A 22,359-nucleotide genomic window follows, 5' to 3' on the forward strand; every position below is an offset into this window, starting at 1 on the left:
TTACAAATCCTGTCAGATTCATGTGCCTTTATTGAAAATGTGAGTGAAATTGAGATAGAAGTAGAGTAAGTGTAAAATCTAGGAAGGCACCCTGCATTGAACTGGAAATATGGAAAAGACCTTGCTTCATAGCTGAGGAGAGAATTCACCACGGGAACACTTTGGAAAGTGCAGAAACAAAGGCTTAGTGAAGTGTATGTGGACCAACTGAGTCACTGTCCTATAACAGAGATACATACATTATTACTGATCTGAAATGAAGAGTGTATGTGTGTGCTAAGTCGCTTCAGTCATGGCCACCTCTACGACCCTGTGAACTCTGTCCATGGAATTCTCCAGGCAAGAATACAGAGTGGGTTGCCATGCCCTCCTCCAGGGGATCTTTCCAATCCAGAGGTTGAACTTGCGTCTCTCAAGTGTCCTGCATTTTCAGGCAGGTTCTTTACCTCGGGCTCCACCTGGGAAGCCCCTGAAATGAAAATTAGGTTGGGGCAAATTGATGAAAAAAGTGTTTTAAGGAGTTTGGAAATGGTAAACATGCATGCTCTTAAAGAATAGAGTGAAAAAAAAAAAAATAAGTGGTGTTTGAAGAAAGTTTATATTACCATTGAGAAGACGCATGTGACAAGCAAACCAGTTTGAAGTACTGAATTCTTGAGATATTATAAGCATGCATAACAATAGAAGCTGACTAAGGTTAAAACTGAGTTATTTTTCAAAAAAGGATCATAATCATTGTTATATAAAATTAGTATTTTTGTTTTTTTTATTTTAGAATTTTCCCTATCAAGTTCCTATGTTTCTTAAAACTAGTAAGTTATTTTTAGACAACTAAAATCAGCTTGTTTGTTGGAAAGGTGATTTTCAGTACTTTTTTAAACAAATTTCTGCATTGACTAAAAAATTCATAGCCAAAAGAAGGAGAGGTTTGAAAAAGTCATTTACTATTTTGAGTTGAATAATGACATAAAACATTTTTATTGGGGGGTTTCTTTTTTTTTTTTTTTTTTGGTTTTGGTTTTTTGAAGATAAAAGTCTGAATGATGAGTCCGTTTGGCAGAGGCAAAGTTGTTAATATTTGACAGGTCTCAGTGTCAAAGATTTCATGGACTGTCAAAATATGGGCAAACAAATCCTTGGGGCAGAGAAAGAGAAATATTTACATTCCCTAGACACTCGGTAGAGTTTCATTTCTTTTGACACCTTCCTTCTGTACTAGATTCAAACATAAAGGAATGACAGGAATATAAGATAACTTTAAATTTAAAGTTCACTTAACTTCTAAAAACAAATAATAGAAATGGTTAAGAAAAAACCAAATATCTTCTATTTTAGTTTTTAGAATTCCCATTTGTTTTTCTTGAAAATTAAATATCATAAATATATATTCTATCTGTCAAGTGTTAATATTTTTACTGATCAAATGAAATTTTAAGAGCACAGTGTTTAATTCTGACCTAAAACATTAAGCACCATATTTCTTCTTTCTTGTCAACTGCAGAGGTCCGAATTATTAAATTATTAAATTTAAATGCAAGAGATTACCTACACAGTTCAGGTTTTATAGTGACATTGATATTAACATTCTTCTTAAAGGATAATATTCATTATTTTATACTTATGTGAAACTGTTATTTGAGCAATTATATATTTCATTTTCAATATGCAAATGGTGGAAAAAACTGGAATTTGAGCAATTATATATTTCATTTTCAATATGCAAATGGTGGAAAAAACTGGAATAAAATAATGAATTCTACTGTAGTAAAAATAATTCTCTAGAGAAAGCTTTTTTACTTGGAGTCTTCAGATAGGAGACTATGGAGAGACTTAAATGATCTACCAACTCCCTGATGTCTCTGGAAATCCTCTGTTTATGTGACTATATTTTATTTTTCTGAAAATTATGCTTTTATCAATTCTTCAGAGATATTAATATTTTAAAGATTTGATAGAATCAAATCACTTTATATGATTTAAATTTAGTTGCTAGAAATTTGTCGAGGATTTTATAAAACCCTCACATTTTCAAATACCTTGGATTATAAGTGACTTTTCTGAAGACATGTGAAACAAGATAAATCAAGACCTAAGTTAATAGTTAAGTTTGTCAGGAACTCCACAAAACTCTGGGCTGAAAACTAAATAAAGTGAGGTTTCTGTGGTTACTCTGAAGAAATCAAAGAGGGGTGCTCCTTATTAATAAGGGGCTTCCCAGGAGACACTAGTGGTAAAGAATCCACCTGCTAATGCAGGAGATGCAAGAGATACGGGTTCGATCCCTGGGTCGGGAAGATCCCCTGGAGGAGGGCTTGCATGCGTGTGGACAGAGGAGCCTGGCAGGCTACAGTCCATGGGGTCGCAGAGAGTCCAACATAAATAAAGTGACTGAGCATGCAGTCCCTTAGTATCCATAGGACATTGGATCCAGGACCCTGGCAGACACTAAAATCTGCAAATACTCAAGTCCCTTGGATAAAATGACATTGTTTTTGCACTAAACTTGTGAACACCCTCCTGTATACTTTAAATTATCTCCAGATTACTTACGATGCCTAATACAATACAAATATTATATAAATAGGTATAAATACAATGTAAATGCTGTGCAAATAGTAACTGGCATGTGGCAGATTCACGTTTTGCCTTCTGGAATGTTCTGATTTTCCTTTTTCTTTTTGAGTATTTTTATCCATGGATGCAGAATCTGAAGATGCAGTCTCAGGATATGGAGGGCGAATGTATTGTAAAATCAATGAGGCAGACAGTTGCCAGGGGGCTTTGGCCACAATCTACAGAGGGGAATGAACAAGACCGTCTCAAGAAAAAATGATATTCTTATATATGAAGATACCTACACCCAAAAAGATTTATCCCAGGATTACTGCTCATTGTTTTTCCTGTGCCCATAACGTCCATGAGTTTTCACTGCAATAGAAACAGTTAGAATCTAGGCATTTGCGATTAAAGCCAGGAGAGTAGGCTCTCCCATACATCTCCAGCTTTCATTCTTTAAAATTCGTAGGTGGTTAGCCCTTTTCATTAATGACTTTCCAAAGAGCAACCATATGTGTATAAATGCAGTCAAATAGAAAAAGTAATACACAAATTGAAAATACTTACACTTGGTATTCACAGAAGCTTTTAATTGATTTTATGTCTTAGTTCACATGGGCTTCCCTGGTAGCTCAGCTGGTAAAGAATCCGCCTGCAATGCAGGAGACCCCAGTTCGATTCCTGTGTCGGGAAGATCCGCTGGCGAAGGGATGGGTTACCCACTCCAGTTCTTGGGTTTCCCTGGTAGCTTAGCTGGTATAGATCTGCCTGAAATGCCGGAGATCTCAGTCTGATCCTTGGGTTGGGAAGATCCCCTGGAGAAGGAAATGGGCACCAACTCCGGTATTCTGGCCTGGAGAATTTCGTAGACTATATAGTCCATGGGGTCGCAAAGAGTTGGACACGATTGAGCGACTTTCACTTCACTTTTATGTCTTAGTTAGTCCAAATGTAATTTTCATAGTCAAATTATGAAATTTTAAAATTCTTATTCTATGGATTACTTTTTTTTTTCTGTTTATCGTTTTCCACAAAGTTGTTTCTTCTTATTTCAAGGTAGGCCAATACATCATTAGTTTCACTAGTTGGTAGTCATAAGGATAATAAAAGATTAAGCTTTCATAAAGATAGGAGACATAAAGGTAATTCCTTAAAATGGTCCATGAAAAGACATTTGAAAGCTTTGAAAACATAATATGCTTATAACTAAATTTATTCTCAACTAAAATGTGAGCCCTCAACTTTTCCTTTTAAAAGTTATGACTGATTTATTACTTTGATTTATTTATTTTTTTTTTTTTCCAGTGGGTTTTGTCATACATTGATATGAATCAGCCATGGATTTACATGTATTCCCAATCCCGATCCCCCCTCCCACCTCCCTCTCCACCCGATTCCTCTGGGTCTTCCCAGTGCACCAGGCCCGAGCACTTGTCTCATGCATCCCACCTGGGCTGGTGATCTGTTTCACCATAGATAGTATACATGCTGTTCTTTTGAAATATCCCACCCTCACATTCTCCCACAAAGTTCAAAAGTCTGTTCTGTATTTCTGTGTCTCTTTTTCTGTTTTGCATATAGGGTTATCGTTATCACCTTTCTAACTTCCATATATATGTGTTAGTATGCTGTAATGTTCTTTATCTTTCTGGCTGGCTTCACTCTGTATAATGGGCTCCAGCTTCATCCATCTCATTAGGACTGGTTCAAATGAATTCTTTTTAACGGCTGAGTAATATTCCATGGTGTATATGTACCACAGCTTCCTTATCCATTCATCTGCTGATGGGCATCTCAGTTGCTTCCATGTCCTGGCTATTATAAACAGTGCTGCGATGAACATTGGGGTGCACGTGTCTCTTTCAGATCTGGTTTCCTCAGTATGTATGCCCAGAAGTGGGATTGCTGGGTCATATTGCTGGGTTCTATTTCCAGTTTTTTAAGAAATCTCCACACTGTTTTCCATAGCGGCTGTACTAGTTTGCATTCCCACCAACAGTGTAAGAGGGTTCCCTTTTCTCCACACCCTCTCCAGCATTTATTGCTTGTAGACTTTTGGATAGCAGCCAACCTGACTGGCATGTAATGGTACCTCATTGTGGTTTTGATTTGCATTTCTCTAATAATGAGTGATGTAGAGCATCTTTTCATGTGTTTGTTAGCCATCTGTATGTCTTCTTTGGAGAAATGTCTGTTTAGTTCTTTGGCCCATTTTTTGATTGGGTCATTGATTTTTCTGGAATTGAGCTGCAGGAGTTGCTTGTATATTTTTGAGATTAATCCTTTGTCTGTTTCTTCCTTTGCTATTATTTTCTCCCAATTTGAGGGCTGTCTTTTCACCTTACTTATAGTTTCCTTTGTAGTGCAAAAGCTTTTAAGTTTCATTAGGTCCCATTTGTTTAGTTTTGCTTTTATTTCCAATATTCTGGGAGGTGGGTCATAGAGGACCTTGCTGTGATTTATGTCGGAGAGTGTTTTGCCTATGTTCTCCTCTAGGAGTTTTATAGTTTCTGGTCTTACATTTAGATCTTTAATCCATTTTGAGTTTATTTTTGTGTATGGTGTTAGAAAGTGTTCTAGTTTCATTCTTTTACAAGTGGTTGACCAGTTTTCCCAGCACCACTTGTTAAAGAGGTTGTCTTTTTTCCATTGTATATCCTTGCCTCCTTTGTCAAAGATAAGGTGTCCATAGGTTCGTGGATTTATCTCTGGGCTTTCTATTCTGTTCCATTGATCTATATTTCTGTCTTTGTGCCAGTACCATACTGTCTTGATGACTGTGGCTTTGTAGTAGTGACTGAAGTCAGGCAGGTTGATTCCTCCAGTTCCATTCTTCTTTCTCAAGATTACTTTGGCTATTCGAGGTTTTTTGTATTTCCATACAAATTGTGAAATTCTTTGGTCTAGTTCTGTGAAAAATACCGTTGGTAGCTTGATAGGGATTGCATTGAATCTATAGACTGCTTTGGGTAGAATAGCCATTTTGACAATATTAATTCTTCCAATCCATGAACACGGTATGTTTCTCCATCTGTTTGTGTCCTCTTTGATTTCTTTCATCAGTGTTTTATAGTTTTCTATGTATAGGTCCTTTGTTTCTTTAGGTAGATATACTCCTAAGTATTTTATTCTTTTTGTTGCAATGGTGAATGGTATTGTTTCCTTAATTTCTCTTTCTGTTTTTTCATTGTTAGTATATAGGAATGCAAGGGATTTCTGTGTGTTAATTTTATATCCTGCAACTTTACTATATTCATTGATTAGCTCTAGTAATTTTCTGGTAGAGTCTTTAGGGTTTTCTATATAGAGGATCATGTCATCTGCAAACAGTGAGAGTTTCACTTCTTTTCCTATCTGGATTCCTTTTACTTCTTTTTCTGCTCTGATTGCTGTGGCCAGAACTTCCAACACTATGTTGAATAGTAGTGGTGAGAGTGGGCACCCTTGTCTGTTCCTGATTTCAGGGGAAATGCCTTCAATTTTTCACCATTGAGGGTGATGCTTGCTGTGGGTTTGTCATATATAGCTTTTATTATGTTGAGGTATGTTCCTTCTATTCCTGCTTTTTGGAGACTTTTAATCATAAATGAGTGTTGAATTTTGTCAAAGGCTTTCTCTGCATCTATTGAGATAATCATATGGTTTTTATCTTTCAATTTGTTAATGTGGTGTATTACATTGATTGATTTGCGGATATTAAAGAATCCTTGCATTCCTGGGATAAAGCCCACTTGGTCATGGTGTATGATTTTTTTAATATGTTGTTGGATTCTGTTTGCTAGAATTTTGTTAAGGATTTTTGCATCTATGTTCATCAGTGATATTGGCCTGTAGTTTTCTTTTTTTGTGGCATCTTTGTCTGGTTTTGGAATTAGGGTGATGGTGGCCTCATAGAATGAGTTTGGAAGCTTACCTTCTTCTGCAATTTTCTGGAAGAGTTTGAGTAAGATAGGTGTTAGCTCTTCTCTAAATTTTTGGTAGAATTCAGCTGTGAAGCCATCTGGTCCTGGGCTTTTGTTTGCTGGAAGATTTTTGATGACAGTTTCGATTTCCTTGCTTGTGATGGGTCTGTTAAGATCTTCTATTTCTTCCTGGTTCAGTTTTGGAAAGTTATACTTTTCTAAGAATTTGTCCATTTCATCCAAGTTGTCCATTTTATTGGCATAGAGCTGCTGGTAGTAGTCTCTTATGATCCTTTGTATTTCAGTGTTGTCTGTTGTGATCTCTCCATTTTCATTTCTAATTTTGTTAATTTGGTTCTTCTCTCTTTGTTTCTTAATGAGTCTTGCTAATGGTTTGTCAATTTTGTTTATTTTTTCAAAAAACCAGCTTTTAGCTTTGTTGATTTTTGCTATGGTCTCTTTAGTTTCTTTTGCATTTATTTCTGCCCTGATTTTTAAGATTTCTTTCCTTCTGCTAACTCTGGGGTTCTTCATTTCTTCCTTCTCTAATTGCTTTAGGTGTAGAGTTAGGTTATTTATTTGGCTTTTTTCTTGTTTCTTGATGTAAGCCTGTAATGCTATGAACCTTCCCCTTAGCACTGCTTTTACAGTGTCCCATAGGTTTTGGGTTGTTGTGTTTTCATTTTCATTCATTTCTATACATATTTTGATTTCTTTTTTGATTTCTTCTATGATTTGTTGGTTATTCAGAAGCGTGTTATTTAGCCTCCATATGTTTGAAGTTTTAACAATTTTTTTCCTGTAATTGAGATCTAATCTTACTGCACTGTGGTCAGAAAAGATGACTGGAATGATTTCAATTTTTTTGAATTTTCCAAGACCAGATTTATGGCCCAGGATGTGATCTATTCTGGAGAATGTTCCGTGTGCATTTGAAAAAAAGGTGAAGTTGATTGTTTTGGGGTGAAATGTCCTATAGATATCAATTAGGTCTAGCTGGTCCATTGTGTCATTTAAGGTTTGTGTTTCCTTGTTAATTTTCTGTTTAGTTGATCTATCCATAGTTGTGAGTGGGGTATTAAAGTCTCCCACTATTATTGTGTTACTATTAATTTCCTCTTTCATACTCGTTCGTGTTTGCCGTACATATTGCGGTGCTCCTATGTTGGGTGCATATATATTTATAATTGTTATATCTTCTTCTTTGATTGATCCTTTGATCATTATGTAGTGTCCTTCTTTGTCTCTTTTCACATCCTTTATTTGAAAGTCTATTTTATCTGATATGAGTATTGCGACTCCTGCTTTCTTTTGGTCTCCATTTGCATGAAATATTTTTTTCCAGCCCTTCACTTTTAGTCTATATGTGTCTCTTGTTTTGAGGTGGGTCTCTTGTAGACAGCATATATAGGGGTCTTGTTTTTGTATCCATTCAGCCAATCTTTGTCTTTTGGTTGGGGCATTCAACCCATTTACATTTAGGGTAATTATTGATAGGTGTGGTCCCGTTGCCATTTACTTTGTTGTTTTGGGTTCACGTTTATACAACCTTTCTGCATTTCCTGTCTAGAGAAGATCCTTTAGCATTTGTTGAAGAGCTGGTTTGGTGGTGCTGAATTCTCTCAGCTTTTGCTTATCTGTAAAGCTTTTGAATTCTCCTTCATATCTGAATGAGATCCTTGCTGGATACAGTAATCTAGGTTGTAGGTTATTCTCTTTCATTACTTTCAGTACGTCCTGCCATTCCCTTCTGGCCTGGAGGGTTTCTATTGATAGATCAGCTGTTATCCTTATGGGAATCCCTTTGTGTGTTATTTGTTGTTTTTCCCTTGCTGCTTTTAATATTTGTTCTTTGTGTTTGTTCTTTGTTAATTTGATTAATATGTGTCTTGGGGTGTTTCGCCTTGGGTTTATCCTGTTTGGGACTCTCTGGGTTTCTTGGATTTGGGTGGTTATTTCCTTCCCCATTTTAGGGAAGTTTTCAGCTATTATCTCCTCGAGTATTTTCTCATGGCCTTTCTTTTTGTCTTCTTCTTCTGGAACTCCTATGATTCGAATGTTGGGGCGTTTCACAGTGTCCCAGAGGTCCCTGAGGTTGTCCTCATTTCTTTTGATCCTTTTTTCTTTTTTCCTCTCTGCTTCATTTATTTCCACCATTTTATCTTCTACCTCACTTATCCTATCTTCTGCCTCCGTTATTCTACTCTTGGTTCCCTCCAAAGTGTTTTTGATCTCATTCATTGCATTATTCATTTGTAATTGACTCTTTTTTATTTCTTCTAGGTCTTTATTAAACAGTTCTTGAATCTTTTCAATCTTTGTTTCCAGGCTATTTATCTGTAACTCCATTTTGTTTTCAAGATTTTGGATCATTTTTATTATCATTATTCTAAATTCTTTTTCAGGTAGATTCCCTATCTCCTCCTCTTTTGTTTGACTTGGTGGGCACTTTTCATGTTCCTTTTATATTATGATAGAAAAGAATTGTAGGTTTTTTGGTAAAACTTTGTCATAATTCTGTATGTGGGGTCCAAATATTTAATTGCATAAAAATGGGTCATGTTTGTATGAGGTTAATGAGATGAAAATTGGTACAACAGGAGAACAGAAGCCAATCATGTTATATCATACATTGAGTTATTACATTCCCATTATCATGGGGTCTGTCCATGCTCCTTTTTCCCTTAATTACAATGGTTATATTTTAGTAATAATACTGAAATACATCTCGGCAAGCAAATGAGTTTGTTTTCTGAGTATTTCTTTATATCTCTAGTAAAGGAGTATCCCCTGATGGATAAATAAGTGTCCCTTACAATGTCATTTACCCTGGTCACTTCATTTTCTCCTAGGAATGATCTAGAATTAGAAATTGCTGTCAATGTGTTTCTTTTGTTCTTTGACTCTTATTAGAATACTAAAATAAGAACTAGACAGACAAATCCAAGGGGGTTCTAGTAATTTTACAAAAAAGTTGTTTCAAATGAATTCCATGGATAATTACATAATGCTTTAAGAAGTGAAGGATCAGGGATGTTAGTGTATGTTTTTTGCTTTTTCCGAGAATATGTAGCTGTTTGCAACAGTGCACTTTTTGTCTTCCCAATTGGAAATATAAGCAGCTCTTAACAGCATCGGCTCTGGTCAGACAGCCTATGTCAAATTCTGTCCCTTCTACTTCTCAGCGCCTCTAATTCTTTGTCTCTGGAATCAATATAATAATACTTGCCTAATAAGGTTTCTGTAAAGATTGAATGAGATAATTAAGACAGTGTTAATCATATAGTAAGTATTCAATAAATATTTACTATAATTCTTGTATCCTTAAAAAGATAAGTTGTTTTTCTGGCAGGCTAACCAAATAAAACCTGCAGAGCCTCAAAGCTTCAGTCCTGCCTGAATCATCATCCCATGAGGTGGGTTTATCTTCAACAGGCTTGCCTTGAATTATGACAAAACTGCCTTCCCACTGGTTCAGCGATAAAGAATCTGCCTTCCAATGCAGGAGACGCGGGTTCGATCTCTGAGTCAGGAAAATCCCCTGGAAAAGGAAATGGCGATGGCAACCCAATCCAGTATTCTTGCCTGGGAAATCGCATGGACAGAAAAGCTTGGCAGGCTACAGTCCATGGGGTCTCAAAAGAGTCAGATCCAACTCACTGACTGGACAGCAACACCATGCTGTGTAGAGGCCAAGGTTCCCAGCACACATCTCTGGTGCCTCTGTAGGGAGGAGCATGATTGTTTTAGGAACTTTAGGGTCCCTAAATTTATTGCCAGTGGAGAGAGCATCTCTTATTTTAGATGTTCTGTTTTGCTGCTGCTCCTTTAAAAATGTGTAAACCACTGTATTTTGGAGAGCTAGAAGTTTCATTTTGTATTGATAAATGTTCTCTGTTACAATAATAGGCATTGTCAAATTTCTGTAATGCAGTAGGATAACTATAGAAGCTCATTAACTCTTTCATTCCTGTAGGAGTTATTTAATAGTACTCTACATTAGTCATTGGCACAAAGATTTTGAGACTATATTGTGCTCAAAGCCAAAGAATTCTAATTGGAGAGCTATTGAAGAGTATTATGTTAGGAGAGTCATGGTAAGGTTTAGATGTACTTTTAAAAGATTAATTAGAGGGAAATGAGAAAGGAAAGATTTTTCTACTTGCTTTGTTCTTTTCAGGACTTCTGAGAAAAATCTACAAGTGGGAAATAGGCAGTGGTAGAAAATGATAAACACTGCTCCAATCTTATGAGTCTGGGGATAAAGTCCTGTGAATTCAGAAAAATACTGTATATATTCAAATACAAGCAACCTCAAATATGAGGAAAGCCACTCTTTTCCCAGTTAAAAAAAATGTCCCTCCCAGTTGCTTGTTAGTTGGTCATTTTAAATATATCAAGTTTTGCTAGTTATTTACTTATTCACAACTTGAGCCACTGTTTAAATAACTTAATCCAGCTTTCCAAAGCACGTTATTTTTACTTTTATCTAACTTGTTTAACATAGAGCAGTTTTGAATCCTAGAACAGTGATGTCCCTGGAGTGTTATACAAAGCCACATGAAATTCTTTGCATTTAAAAGTTTTTTTTTTAATTGAATTCTTCCTACAGTTAAATATTTGTGATCTTTGCAGAGTTCCCATGTGTGTATGTTTTCTAGTGTGCTTTTTAAAAGGATATTTTATAGGAATTTTTGCAGTGATATCTAGCATTGTAGTTATAGAGTCATAAACAGGAAAAAAATTTAAATTCAGTCATATGACTTTCGTTAGCATTCAGTATCAATACTGATTAAAGTGACTAAAGGCCAAGGTGTTTTCTCCATATCTTTTATTCAAAATAAAGCACTGACGGAAAAATCCCATAATGTGAGATTTTGTAAAGACCACCACATGACTATGGGATAATGGCTCCTTTGCTACAAGAGTATATATATGTATATCTTTTCTGTGTGTTCTGTTTTAATCTAGTACATTTGTGGTATTTTCTACAATACTTCCTCCTATCCCTCCAATACCAATTTAATGAAACAAATATAAGGTAACATTTAAAAAATTGCTGTTTGCAAAATTAATAGTAATCTTTAGGGTAAATCATATTTAAAACAAAAATACATAAGCAGAATTAATTTACACTAACCCACTAACCTAATTTTCAGAATAAAGCCATTTCCAATTATAGCACTGTACGAGATCCATATTGTTGTTTAGTTGCCAAGTAGTGTCTGACTCTTTGAGACTCCATGGACTGTAGGCCACCAGGCTCCTCCATCCATGGGATTCTTCTCCAGGTAAGAGAAATGGAGTGGGTTGCCATTTCCTTCTCCAGGGGATCTTCCTGACCCAGGGACCGAACCCATGTCTCCTGCAGGCAAATTGTTTACCACCGAGCCACCAAGGAACCCCCAAAAGGTTGCAGAGAGATCCATATACATATATGAAAAAATGCTTCTCTCATTTGAATATATTGTATTTAGGAAGTGGTCACTAATTGACTATACATATAAGAAAGTCTAGATTGTTCTCACTTTAGCTTTTCCAACTGGGATGACTGGAAGTGTCATTAATTGAAAGACTGAGTTTTGGGGAAAAGGTAAAAAAAAAAAAATCAATTTTAAATAAAGTATGAGGTTACTATGGAAAGTCCAAGGGAAGATGTCTAATAAACTGGTGGATCTACCACCTAGTGATCAGGGGAGAGTTTGGGCTGAGGATTTTATATTTATGAAAACTTTCAAAAATTACTGTAAGTTTATCTCTTTAACTTTTAAACTTTATCAGTTTACATGTATAAATTTCCCTTAAAGAAAAGTGAACACTGTGGTTCTTATACTAAGAATTTTCTCGAAAAATTGTTGATGCTAGCTACTTTGCTTATTCCATCTTACAGCCTCTTATATTTAAATGTGCTAATTTTGAATGTCAGCAAGCATCTGAAGGATATATTTCCCTGCAAACAATAAGTTCATCAAAATTTCTTAAAGCCAGCTTTTGTCTGCCTACTTTAGTCCTATTTTCTTCAAAAACTCAGGGTTACCTCTTTTTTTTTTCAGTCTTTTTTCCCCCTACATTTCTACTATTATGTTAGCATGGAAAGATTGGTTAATCCCCCTTGAATAATATTTTGATTTTTTACAAGTCCTCATTTTGTTTTTATTTTTCTTTTTGCCGTCCTATTATTTTCCCTGTGCTGCTCAGATTTGTAACAATTTCTGATTTTAAAATCTACTTTTGCTTCCCACGTAAACAAAAAACCCAAGTCTAAATAAGTATTTTTTGGACTGATTGCCATGCACAATGCTTATGAAGGCTTATTTTGCACTACCATTCAAAGCTTCTTAAGCTGTTATTAGGTATAAATAGACAGTAATGTACTGATGAAGTTGAACAGCCAGGCTCTCTGAGTGGGCAAACTCTGATTTGTAACCTTTCCCTATTTCCTGATAGAACCCTTTCTCTACTCCATACCCCAAGGGTGGTTTCAATCTGCCTGTTTGAGGTCACTGGACTCAGAGTTGAGAAGTGATACAATAGCTTTGTGAACAATACAAATCAGTTCTAGAACAAAACTCTATCTTGTAACACTATACCCTCCATAAGTGTATGAGCTTCATATTATTTAAAGCAATAGTGTGCTTAGAGCATCCTCCGTCATAGTACATTCACATATTTGGATGTCTTGTTGAAATAATATCATTTGAACTCTGCAGAAAGTGAAACTTTCAGGGCAGGACTACTTCTGGGTAACTCAGAACTTCTTTTTACAACAAGGAATTCATAAATGTATGGAAAAATATGTACATGCACAGTGATATACAATAAAATCATTCCATAACATCTTCCCTTTTGAAAACCTCTGGGATGACATTAAAAAATTTTCCATCTGTTGCACCCTGGGTGAACTAAATTGCTGCTCCCTATTGCTGAATTAACTAGGAAATGTCATCATACCCTGAGCTTCATGCACCCCTTAATAACATGCTTAATATTCATGGATGTTTTGGAAAAAAAAAGTAAGTCTTTCGCATAGCAGTGTGCTTTATTCTTATCTGGATAAATCACTTTGCCTCCTGGGCAGTTCATTTTATTCTAGTGGAACCTCAGTCAGTAATATTTTAATATCCTTTTGGCTATTAGGTTATAAAGGCGATAGAAGAAGGTTATCGTCTGCCAGCACCCATGGACTGCCCAGCCGGTCTTCACCAGCTGATGCTGGATTGTTGGCAGAAGGAACGTGCTGAAAGGCCAAAGTTTGAACAGATAGTCGGAATTCTAGACAAAATGATTCGAAACCCAAATAGCCTGAAGACACCCCTGGGAACATGTAGTAGGTAAGAAATAGCCAAGGAAATGAAATCTGGGAGAAATTCAAAAATTCACATGAACCATTTATCTCCACAGCTCCACCCCAACAGCATATTGACATATGTGTTAAATTATTCAAGTTCATATTAAATTTGTTATTTTAATAGAAGTTATTTTTTTCTTTTCAAATGGTTGACCTAGTTAAATCAATTTGAAAGAGACCTATTAATTATTATTGCTTTTTGAAAAATTTAGAATCAGTATCACTGGTCATCATTTTAGAAAAATTTCTCAACTGGATGTGTGTGATTTAGTGGCATTTTGCATTTTCAAACCATTGCTATTCCATGTATTTTTATTGCTGTTGCCTTAGTTTTATGATTATTATTATTATATCCATATTATCTGTTGGATTGTTTGGTTTCAGTTTAATAGTAAAATAATTCCATGCAGTTAAAGTTTATAAAGGTAATTCAATATATGATTTAAGAGGTATGCTCATTAAAAAGAGCCTAGCCACCCCGTTTATGTTTTACACTTGGCTTGCTCCATGGTAATGTAGATTAGTAGTTATTCAGCTCCAGTTGTCCGGCAAACCTGTTGCACTGTGTCTGTAGTGTAGTCAGGCCCTTACGAAGGAGCATGAACTCACAGGTGCTTCCAAGAGTCCCATTCGTACAGTGGATGCATTATGTCCTCAAAAGCACCCTCTGAGAAGGTCTGTGCTTTCTTTACTCCCAGTTAGTTTCAGAGAAGCAGATTAACAAATATTTATTGGTTACAAATGTCGTTGGCTGTACTTTGAAAAATACATGGAAGATACTATCTGCTAGTCATCATATCTAAATAAAATAGAAATTTTGGAGTTAGTAGTTTTAAAATTTATTTCATTGAAGTATAGTTCATTTACAGTGTTGTGTTCATTTCTGCCTTATAACACAGTGACTTAGTTATACATGTATATACATTCTTTTTCATATTCCTTTCCATTATGATTATCACAGGATATTGAATATAGTTCCCTGTGCTATACAGTAGGACTTTGTTGCTTATCCATTTGGAGTTTGTAGTTATTGGCCAACCTTTACACATTAGATTTTTATTAGCATATCTGTTTATTTGTTACTATAACATCAATTAAAATATGTAATTTTATTTCATATATCCTTAGTTTTCTGGGGGCCAAGGCATGCTTTCTTTAGTAGTTCATGAAAAAATTCGCTTTCCTGTTTTATTCTCACCCAGGCCAATAAGCCCTCTTTTGGATCAAAACACTCCTGACTTCACTACCTTCTGCTCAGTTGGAGAATGGCTACAAGCTATTAAGATGGAAAGATATAAAGATAACTTCACAGCAGCCGGCTACAACTCCCTTGAATCAGTGGCCAGGATGACTATTGAGTAAGCTTCAACTTCTAAAATTATACTTGAGAATGTATCAGGTCAATTCAAGCATTATACATTAGGTCCTCTTCCATGTATTAAGGACATAGGAACCCCAAAAGCAGGAAGAAAATTATCTAAGTGCCTACCATGTCTGATGCATTCTGCTAATCAGACTTCTGAATACGTTATCTTTTTCAACCTTCATGGCAATAATTTTGTGAAGTCAGTAGTTTTACACACAACAAGGCTAAGGCTCAGAGAATTTAGATATTTGCCCTAAACTGGCTCAGTAGTAAGTGGTGTCTAATTTGTCTCCATAGTCAGTATTCTGCACATCAACCAGTGAGACTTCCTCTTTTATTATTTAGATTCCTAGTCACTGGGGAAATGTTCTCCATTGCAAAAGAGAATTTTTTTTCACCATGTTTGTATCAAACATTAAAAAATCTCAAAGTTTCATTATCTAAGTACATTATGAAATTCAGTATGATCACTTTCTGAGAAGTTCAAGGAAGCTTAATTCAATTAACCATAATAAGAATTTAACTTAAGCTTTGAACGTTATGTGATCGATTGACTCATTTGTTTAACCTGAAGATTAGAAACAATTTGAAATTGCTATGACGTGGAAGTGAAAACACTAAATTTTTCTTTCCAGCCCCATCACTGATGATGTAGAAACACATTTAGTGTCTCTGGACCTCAGCTACCTGGGCTGCAGCGTAAACCGTGTGGGCAGTGCAGTCCCTCTGAGCCAGTGTGTTTGAAAATGGGAAACAGTTATGAAGGTTCTCTTAGCGGGATCCTATGGATGTACTGTTGGGAGGCGTTTCACATTTTTTCACATAAGAAGGAAGCCGGCAATCATGTAGTCTTTCCTGGTGTGTAAGGAAATGGCACGTACATGAATTTTGGCATGTGCCTGCTCTCTTTGTTTTCTGCTAAGCACCACGTGGGTAGAGCTGATATATTTACACCTGTCTCTCCAAAGCAGTCTACTTTCCTGAGAAACTGTGCTTCTCAAAGTCTTATTATTCCTGGCGAGGAAATACCGCAGTACTCCACTGCTGCTCTATTTTAACTACTTGTAGGTACCTAAGCTCAGTCATTTGGCCTAGCAGGAGAGGTCTGCAGCATTGTCCATACACAGACACAACTGGCTTATAGCAAATTTAAACTACCAAACACAGGTATTATACACTTTAAGGAATATTTTTTCCCAAAATGTAGTCAAGTGATTGAACTAAAGTAAGAATACAAGCAATAATATGCTCAGAATTACAACATGCTAATTAAACTCAGATAATATTTTGCTTGATCATTGATGATTCTTGATCTGCTAGAGCCAAAAAATGTTTCCATTCATACTGTATCCTATTTTAACAATTAAACATTTTAAACTTCACATAGGCTTAAGAATACTACATTTCAAATAATATTTCCTAACCTTACCTTATGGCTCAGCAGTAAAGAATCTGCCTGAAATGCAGGAAATGCAGGAGATGTGGGTTCCCTGGGTCAGGAAGATACCCTGGAGTAGGGAATGACAACCCACTTCAGTATTCTTGCCTGGAAAATGCTATGGACAGAGGAGTCTGGCGGGCTACAGTCCACGGGGGTCACAAAGAGTCAGACACGACTGAGCATACACATATATATAACTTTACCTTAAGTTAATAATAACTTTAGGACTTTGATACTCTCTTCTCTCTTTTCTTTTGAAAGCTGCCAAAATATGTTGTAATGTGAAAACCACAAGTTACAGGACAATTACACAGCATGGCCCTATTTGTGTACAATATTACATGTGCATACATATATGCTTATGTACAACAAGAAAAAAATGTTGATACACACACACACACACACACAAAGATACCATCCCAAGAGGCCCTGGGAAATGGAATATAGGATACTAGAAAAGAAACTTTTGCTTTATATTATTCTATAAAGACTTGAAATAAGGACAGGGAATTTAGGAAAATATTCTTGTCCCAGCTCTACCTTGAATTTGTTGTGGGACTTCAGTTTCCTTATATTGAAAGTGAAGGTTGAACTTTATGGTCCCTCAGTTTCTTTCTGTTCAAGAACTGTAAAATTCTACTTTTCTGTCATCAATTTGATTTTACTGATGTTGGATTACCTTGTATTTGGGACATCCACAGTCAGAACCTTAGGGAATATCTTTTAATTAGAATGACACCTTTTTTTTTTTTTTTTTAATTTTGATCTCTTTTATTCCAAAGAGTACTACAGACTTGTAGTAAAAAAAAAAAAAAAAGAAGAATCAAAACTGTATAGAAGATAATTTCTTATATAAAAGGTCAAATCAGTTTAAAAATAACTTATCATTGACACATTGAGAACCTGAGCGGTAGATTTTTACAAAGGAGAATGTGGATGCAGGTTGCCAATCCAACCCAGTGAAGGAATAGAATCCTAATATCCAAGAACTCTAAGATAAGATCCTGTTCCCCTAAGGTAAACAGATTAATTAAAAAGTTAATGACAGTTGAGTATGAAATAAAATGTTTGTATGATAACTAACAATAAAGTGCATTTGTCTTTTTCAGGGATGTGATGAGTTTAGGGATCACACTGGTGGGCCATCAGAAGAAAATCATGAGCAGCATTCAGACTATGAGAGCGCAAATGCTCCATTTACATGGAACTGGCATCCAAGTGTGATAAGCCTTTCTCCCTTGCGAGGGAGATGCTGGACCGCAAGAGAACAGTACTGGCCTTCAGTGTACGCATAGAATGCTGCTAGCAGACACTTGACGTCCTGGGTCCTTCCTGCAGTGAACTGAAGGTTTAAGAAGCACCTACAGACTTGAACTCCTAAGTGCCACCAGAATATATAAAAAGGGAATTTAGGATCCACCGCCGGTGGCCAGGAAAACAGCAGTGACCATAAACAAAGTACTACCTGAGAAACATCCAAACACCTGAGCTCTATAACCTCCTTTTTATCTGATAGACTTTTTAAAATGTACATAAAGAATTTAAGAAAGAATATATTTGTCAAATAAAATCATGATCTTATTGTTAAAATCAATGAAATATTTTCCTTAAATATGTGATTTCAGACTATTCCTTTTTAAAATCATTTGTGTTTATTCTTCATAAGGACTTTCTTTTAGAAAATTGTTTATAGCTTGGACCTTTTTAGTGTTAATCTATGACACATTACTACACTGGGTACCTTTGAAAGAATCTCAAATTTAAAAAGAAATAGCATGATCGAAGATATATCTCTGTCAGAACATTGGTATCCCTTTTATGTCATTTAATTTTGTTTAATCAGTGCTGTTTTGATATTGTTTGCTAATTGGCAGGTAGTTGAGAAAATCCAAGTTGCCAAGCGCTCTGATATTTTTTAAAAAGAAATTTTTTTGTAAGGATCTGACAACACTATCTTTTCAATGAAAATAGCAATAATGATCCATAAATACTATAAGGCACTTTTAGCAGATTGTTTATAGAGTGATTTTACTAGACAGAATTTAATAAACACTCAAATTGTAGGTTTATGATTATATAAAAAAAGATAAGGCACTTCATCTAAAGAATGTTGGTGAAGGCAAATCTCTGAAAGCAAGAACTATCCAGTGTTATCTAAAATTTAATCTGAGCACATCACAATTTTTTCAATATCAAACATTTAGGAAATTTAGGAGAAATAGTTGGCATATATTTTATATCCTATTCTGTTTAATGCAGTCCAAACATTAAAGGGAAGAATTAAGTTTTATGTTAGAACTCTGAAGCATGATAAAAGGGGCAGTTCACAATTTTCACCTTTCAAAAACAAATTTGCTGCACAGAATATCACCATTGCAGTTAAAAAAAAAAAAAAGAGTATTTTTATTTGTGAACACTGATGTGATACGTTTGTTTAATGAAAGAACTCTTTTAACCACGTCAGGAAGAGGTGAAGGATCTGGCTTTTTTTTAAAGCTTTATTTATTAAACCATGTTATTTGATTACTGTGTTAGAATTTCATAAGCAATAATTAAATGTGTCTTTATAGCTATTTCAGGAATGTATACCTATTGTGAGTAATGCTTTCAAAAGTTATGAAAATCATGAACTACCCCAGAATTGAACTGTTGCATTTCCAAAGAGAATTGGGCTGTTTATAATAATCATTTTAATAGAGAAAGATCCCAGGGATCGGTCATAATTGGTCTTGTTTGATAATGTGGGCACCCACAAGCAAACAAATAACAGAAACACAGCCTGTAAATGCTCCTTTGTAAAACTTGTAAATTTTATTTATACTGTCTTGTTTTCTACACACATTTCTCGGTAGTGGGCTCTGAATACATTGAAAATGCACTATATTTTTCTATTTTACTTGCAGAGCATCACAAAAGAACAGGTATTTTCAGTGCTACATGATGTGTTTTCCCACATTTAGGACCAAAGATGGCTATAGAAAAACTCAAACTGATTGCTTCCCAAGCCCCTCCCCACCCCCCCCTTTTTTTTCCTTTTAAATCACTGTACAGTGTTATTTGATATTTTAATTTATTTTTTGATTGACTAGAAAAAATCATTTTAATTTCACTAAAATGTTTTTTGTCCCTAAGGAAAAATAATCTGTAAAATAATTTTAATTAGCATAATACAGTCACCTAGACACTTCCATTTGTAATCTTTGTAATAGACTGTAAATATATTTTTGGAACTATAACACAATGTGCTTGAGGGTTATTTTTCAGTGTCTTCAGTGTATACAGTGTTTATACTAAGTACAGCACTTTACAATTCTAATCAGTAGCATTGGCCTTTGTGAGAATGAGTGAAAGAGTTTGAGTGAGTGTTCTTAATTCCATTTGGATTCTAGACTCACTAATAATGAAGTTCTTTTCCTGTTCATAGCTTAAGGTGCTTATTTTTTGTATTAAATTAACAAAAAGCCATTCTAGAAATAGAAGACATAGTAGGTACATGCAAACGGTGTCTTTCCTGCTTTTTTCTAGCACTAGATTTATAGTTGAGTCGTCTTTCTTGAGTAGAAGGGCAGAATAAAAGTTTTTTTGAGTTTTTTTTTCAAAAATAACTTTTTCCTTCAGCAATATACCTCATCTGCCTTAAATTTTTTACAGCTCTTTACAGGGAAAGGGAGAAGGGATGGGAAAGACACAGCACAATAGGAAGGGTAGGATGCATCACTCTCTCGTTGGTAGGTTTCTTTTTCCAATCAACATTTTGATTTTGAAATACATGTATGTGAAACAGATATTCAGAGAAAAATAATTAACCTTGTAATACTGATTGTAATACTGTCTTCCAGAAAGAGATGAAACGGTATAATGATAAGAATGTACAACTTGCACCTTGAAATCTTTTCTTCTTTTTTTTTTGTTTTTTTGATAAATTAGTGCTCAGGGGAGGAAGGGTAGAGAAAGCAAATGTCGGCAAGAGAACTCAAACGTTATAAAAATGCAAAAGGAAACGGCCTCCTTGCTTTAACAGAGCCACCTTTTTTAGAATGCTGTCTTCACATGTGACTTGTGTTTTGCATTCAGGACTGAAATAAAAGTAACTTTTATTACATCTGGATCTAACATTTTCTCAGTAGTTGATCTGGGCCTTGTTTTCTAGGACTGGTGGTTTATGCTTGTCAGAGCACTCTGAGTTGATCATATTGTATACTTATGTAATCTACATTAGCTAGTACTATTTAGGACGCTATTTTAATTGCTCCTCCTATCCGTGTTTTAAAGACAATTAAAATGGTGTAATTCACCTCTCTTTTTTATTTAGGTAATGCTGATATTCTCCCTTTTGTTTCCTGAGTAGCCCGGAACTGTGCTACTCACTGATGTGCATGTTCAAATAAATTCCTGGTGTGTATTTTTTTGCTATATGTAGAGAAATCATGGGGAACTCGGGGCGAGATGTGCTTTTTGTTGGTTGAATTTGTCCCTCCTTGCCTAAGAATTACTACAGGGGTCATCCTTTTATAAGGACAAACTGCTTTTGAACAGTGTCTTCAATGTATCAAGCACAAATAACTCTTTCTTCAACACGAATCATAAGTCTCTTTTTACCAGCTTACAATAATAAACGAGTCTATTAGACAATGTAAAGAAAATCCTGTCTCCAATCATTGGTGGATTCCTTTATGTCCCTTATGCATTCTTTATGTTTTTACACAGTATCATGAAAGGAGATATTTAGAGTAAAGGTTTTATTGAAATATTTCAGAGGGCTAATCAGAATACAAAGAAATTAATATCCTTTGCATCTCCTCCTTCTGCACACAGACTTAATTCCACTCTAATTATTACAGAATAACAAGTTAAGACTATGTCTTCAAAGAGCCATACTATCAAATATTTTAATTAAAGCTCTTTTGTTCTTTTTGGAATCTACAATGGCATGGTGCTAACAAGAATATTTGCATGGGAAAGGTAATGTTTTGTCATGGGACCCTGACAAAGATCTTATACATTTAGTATCATGCAGCAACTTGGAGAGTCTCTGCATTTAAGGTGCTGCAGGAGACAAACACAGAGTCCAGAGAAAATGGGAAAAGTAATCAGTCTGGTTGTCTGATTGCTTATCAATACCACTGACAGTGATCAGACCAGCTTGTGCCTGAAATGAAGAAAACTAAATCGCCCCTTTTCTCTAGCATCACCACTGTAAGGTCTACAAACACTGAACAAATATCCAAACATATTTCAAAAAATGAGACTAGGCAGATACCAGGTGACGTGCTATCACTAGTTATCATGCTCCTGATGCTGAGGCTCAGGGTAGGCTACACTGAAATTGAAAGATAATCGTGAAGTCTTGGCTATCCCAACTCTTCAACAAGCAAGAATGCGTTTGCTAAGTTCACACAGTGATGATAACATAGCCTGAAATGTTGACTGGCCATCAAATGATCTCTTAAAGTCCTGGATCCATAGGTGGTACAAAAACACACTCTTCCACCAACACGCTTCTTTTCCTCCAAAAGAATAAAGCCATTATGATGAATATACAAGTTCTATTGCTAAATACAAATCAGATTGTAATACTTTCAATAATCAGTAGCAATTTATCTCCTCCTGTTACCCTTTGTTTCGTGCTGTTGTTAGCTGCAATAAAAACTTGATACCAATTTCGAGAGAAATTTCTGAGAGAAATCAAAGAGGTGATCAAATTCTTCAATTCAAAAGATTATCACTACTGATATTAATAAATGAT

At 35.4% G+C, this 22,359-nt stretch overlaps 1 protein-coding gene across 1 annotated transcript in view; it reads left to right on the top strand.

Annotated features, from left to right (window-relative positions):
• EPHA7 (EPH receptor A7) overlaps positions 1 to 19,623 on the top strand; it is a 201,692-nt gene extending 182,069 nt beyond the window's left edge. Inside the window, exons 15-17 of the mRNA XM_061131699.1 lie at positions 13,596 to 13,789; positions 15,009 to 15,164; positions 17,723 to 19,623. Of these exons, the coding sequence (XP_060987682.1) occupies positions 13,596 to 13,789; positions 15,009 to 15,164; positions 17,723 to 17,837 (465 nt within the window). The 3' untranslated portion in view covers positions 17,838 to 19,623. The remainder of the gene's footprint in view (positions 1 to 13,595; positions 13,790 to 15,008; positions 15,165 to 17,722) is intronic.
• The last annotated feature ends 2,736 nt before the right edge of the window (positions 19,624 to 22,359 follow it).

The sequence above is a fragment of the Dama dama genome, chromosome 28 (genome assembly GCF_033118175.1).
Source record: "Dama dama isolate Ldn47 chromosome 28, ASM3311817v1, whole genome shotgun sequence".
Classification (NCBI taxonomy): domain Eukaryota; kingdom Metazoa; phylum Chordata; class Mammalia; order Artiodactyla; family Cervidae; genus Dama; species Dama dama.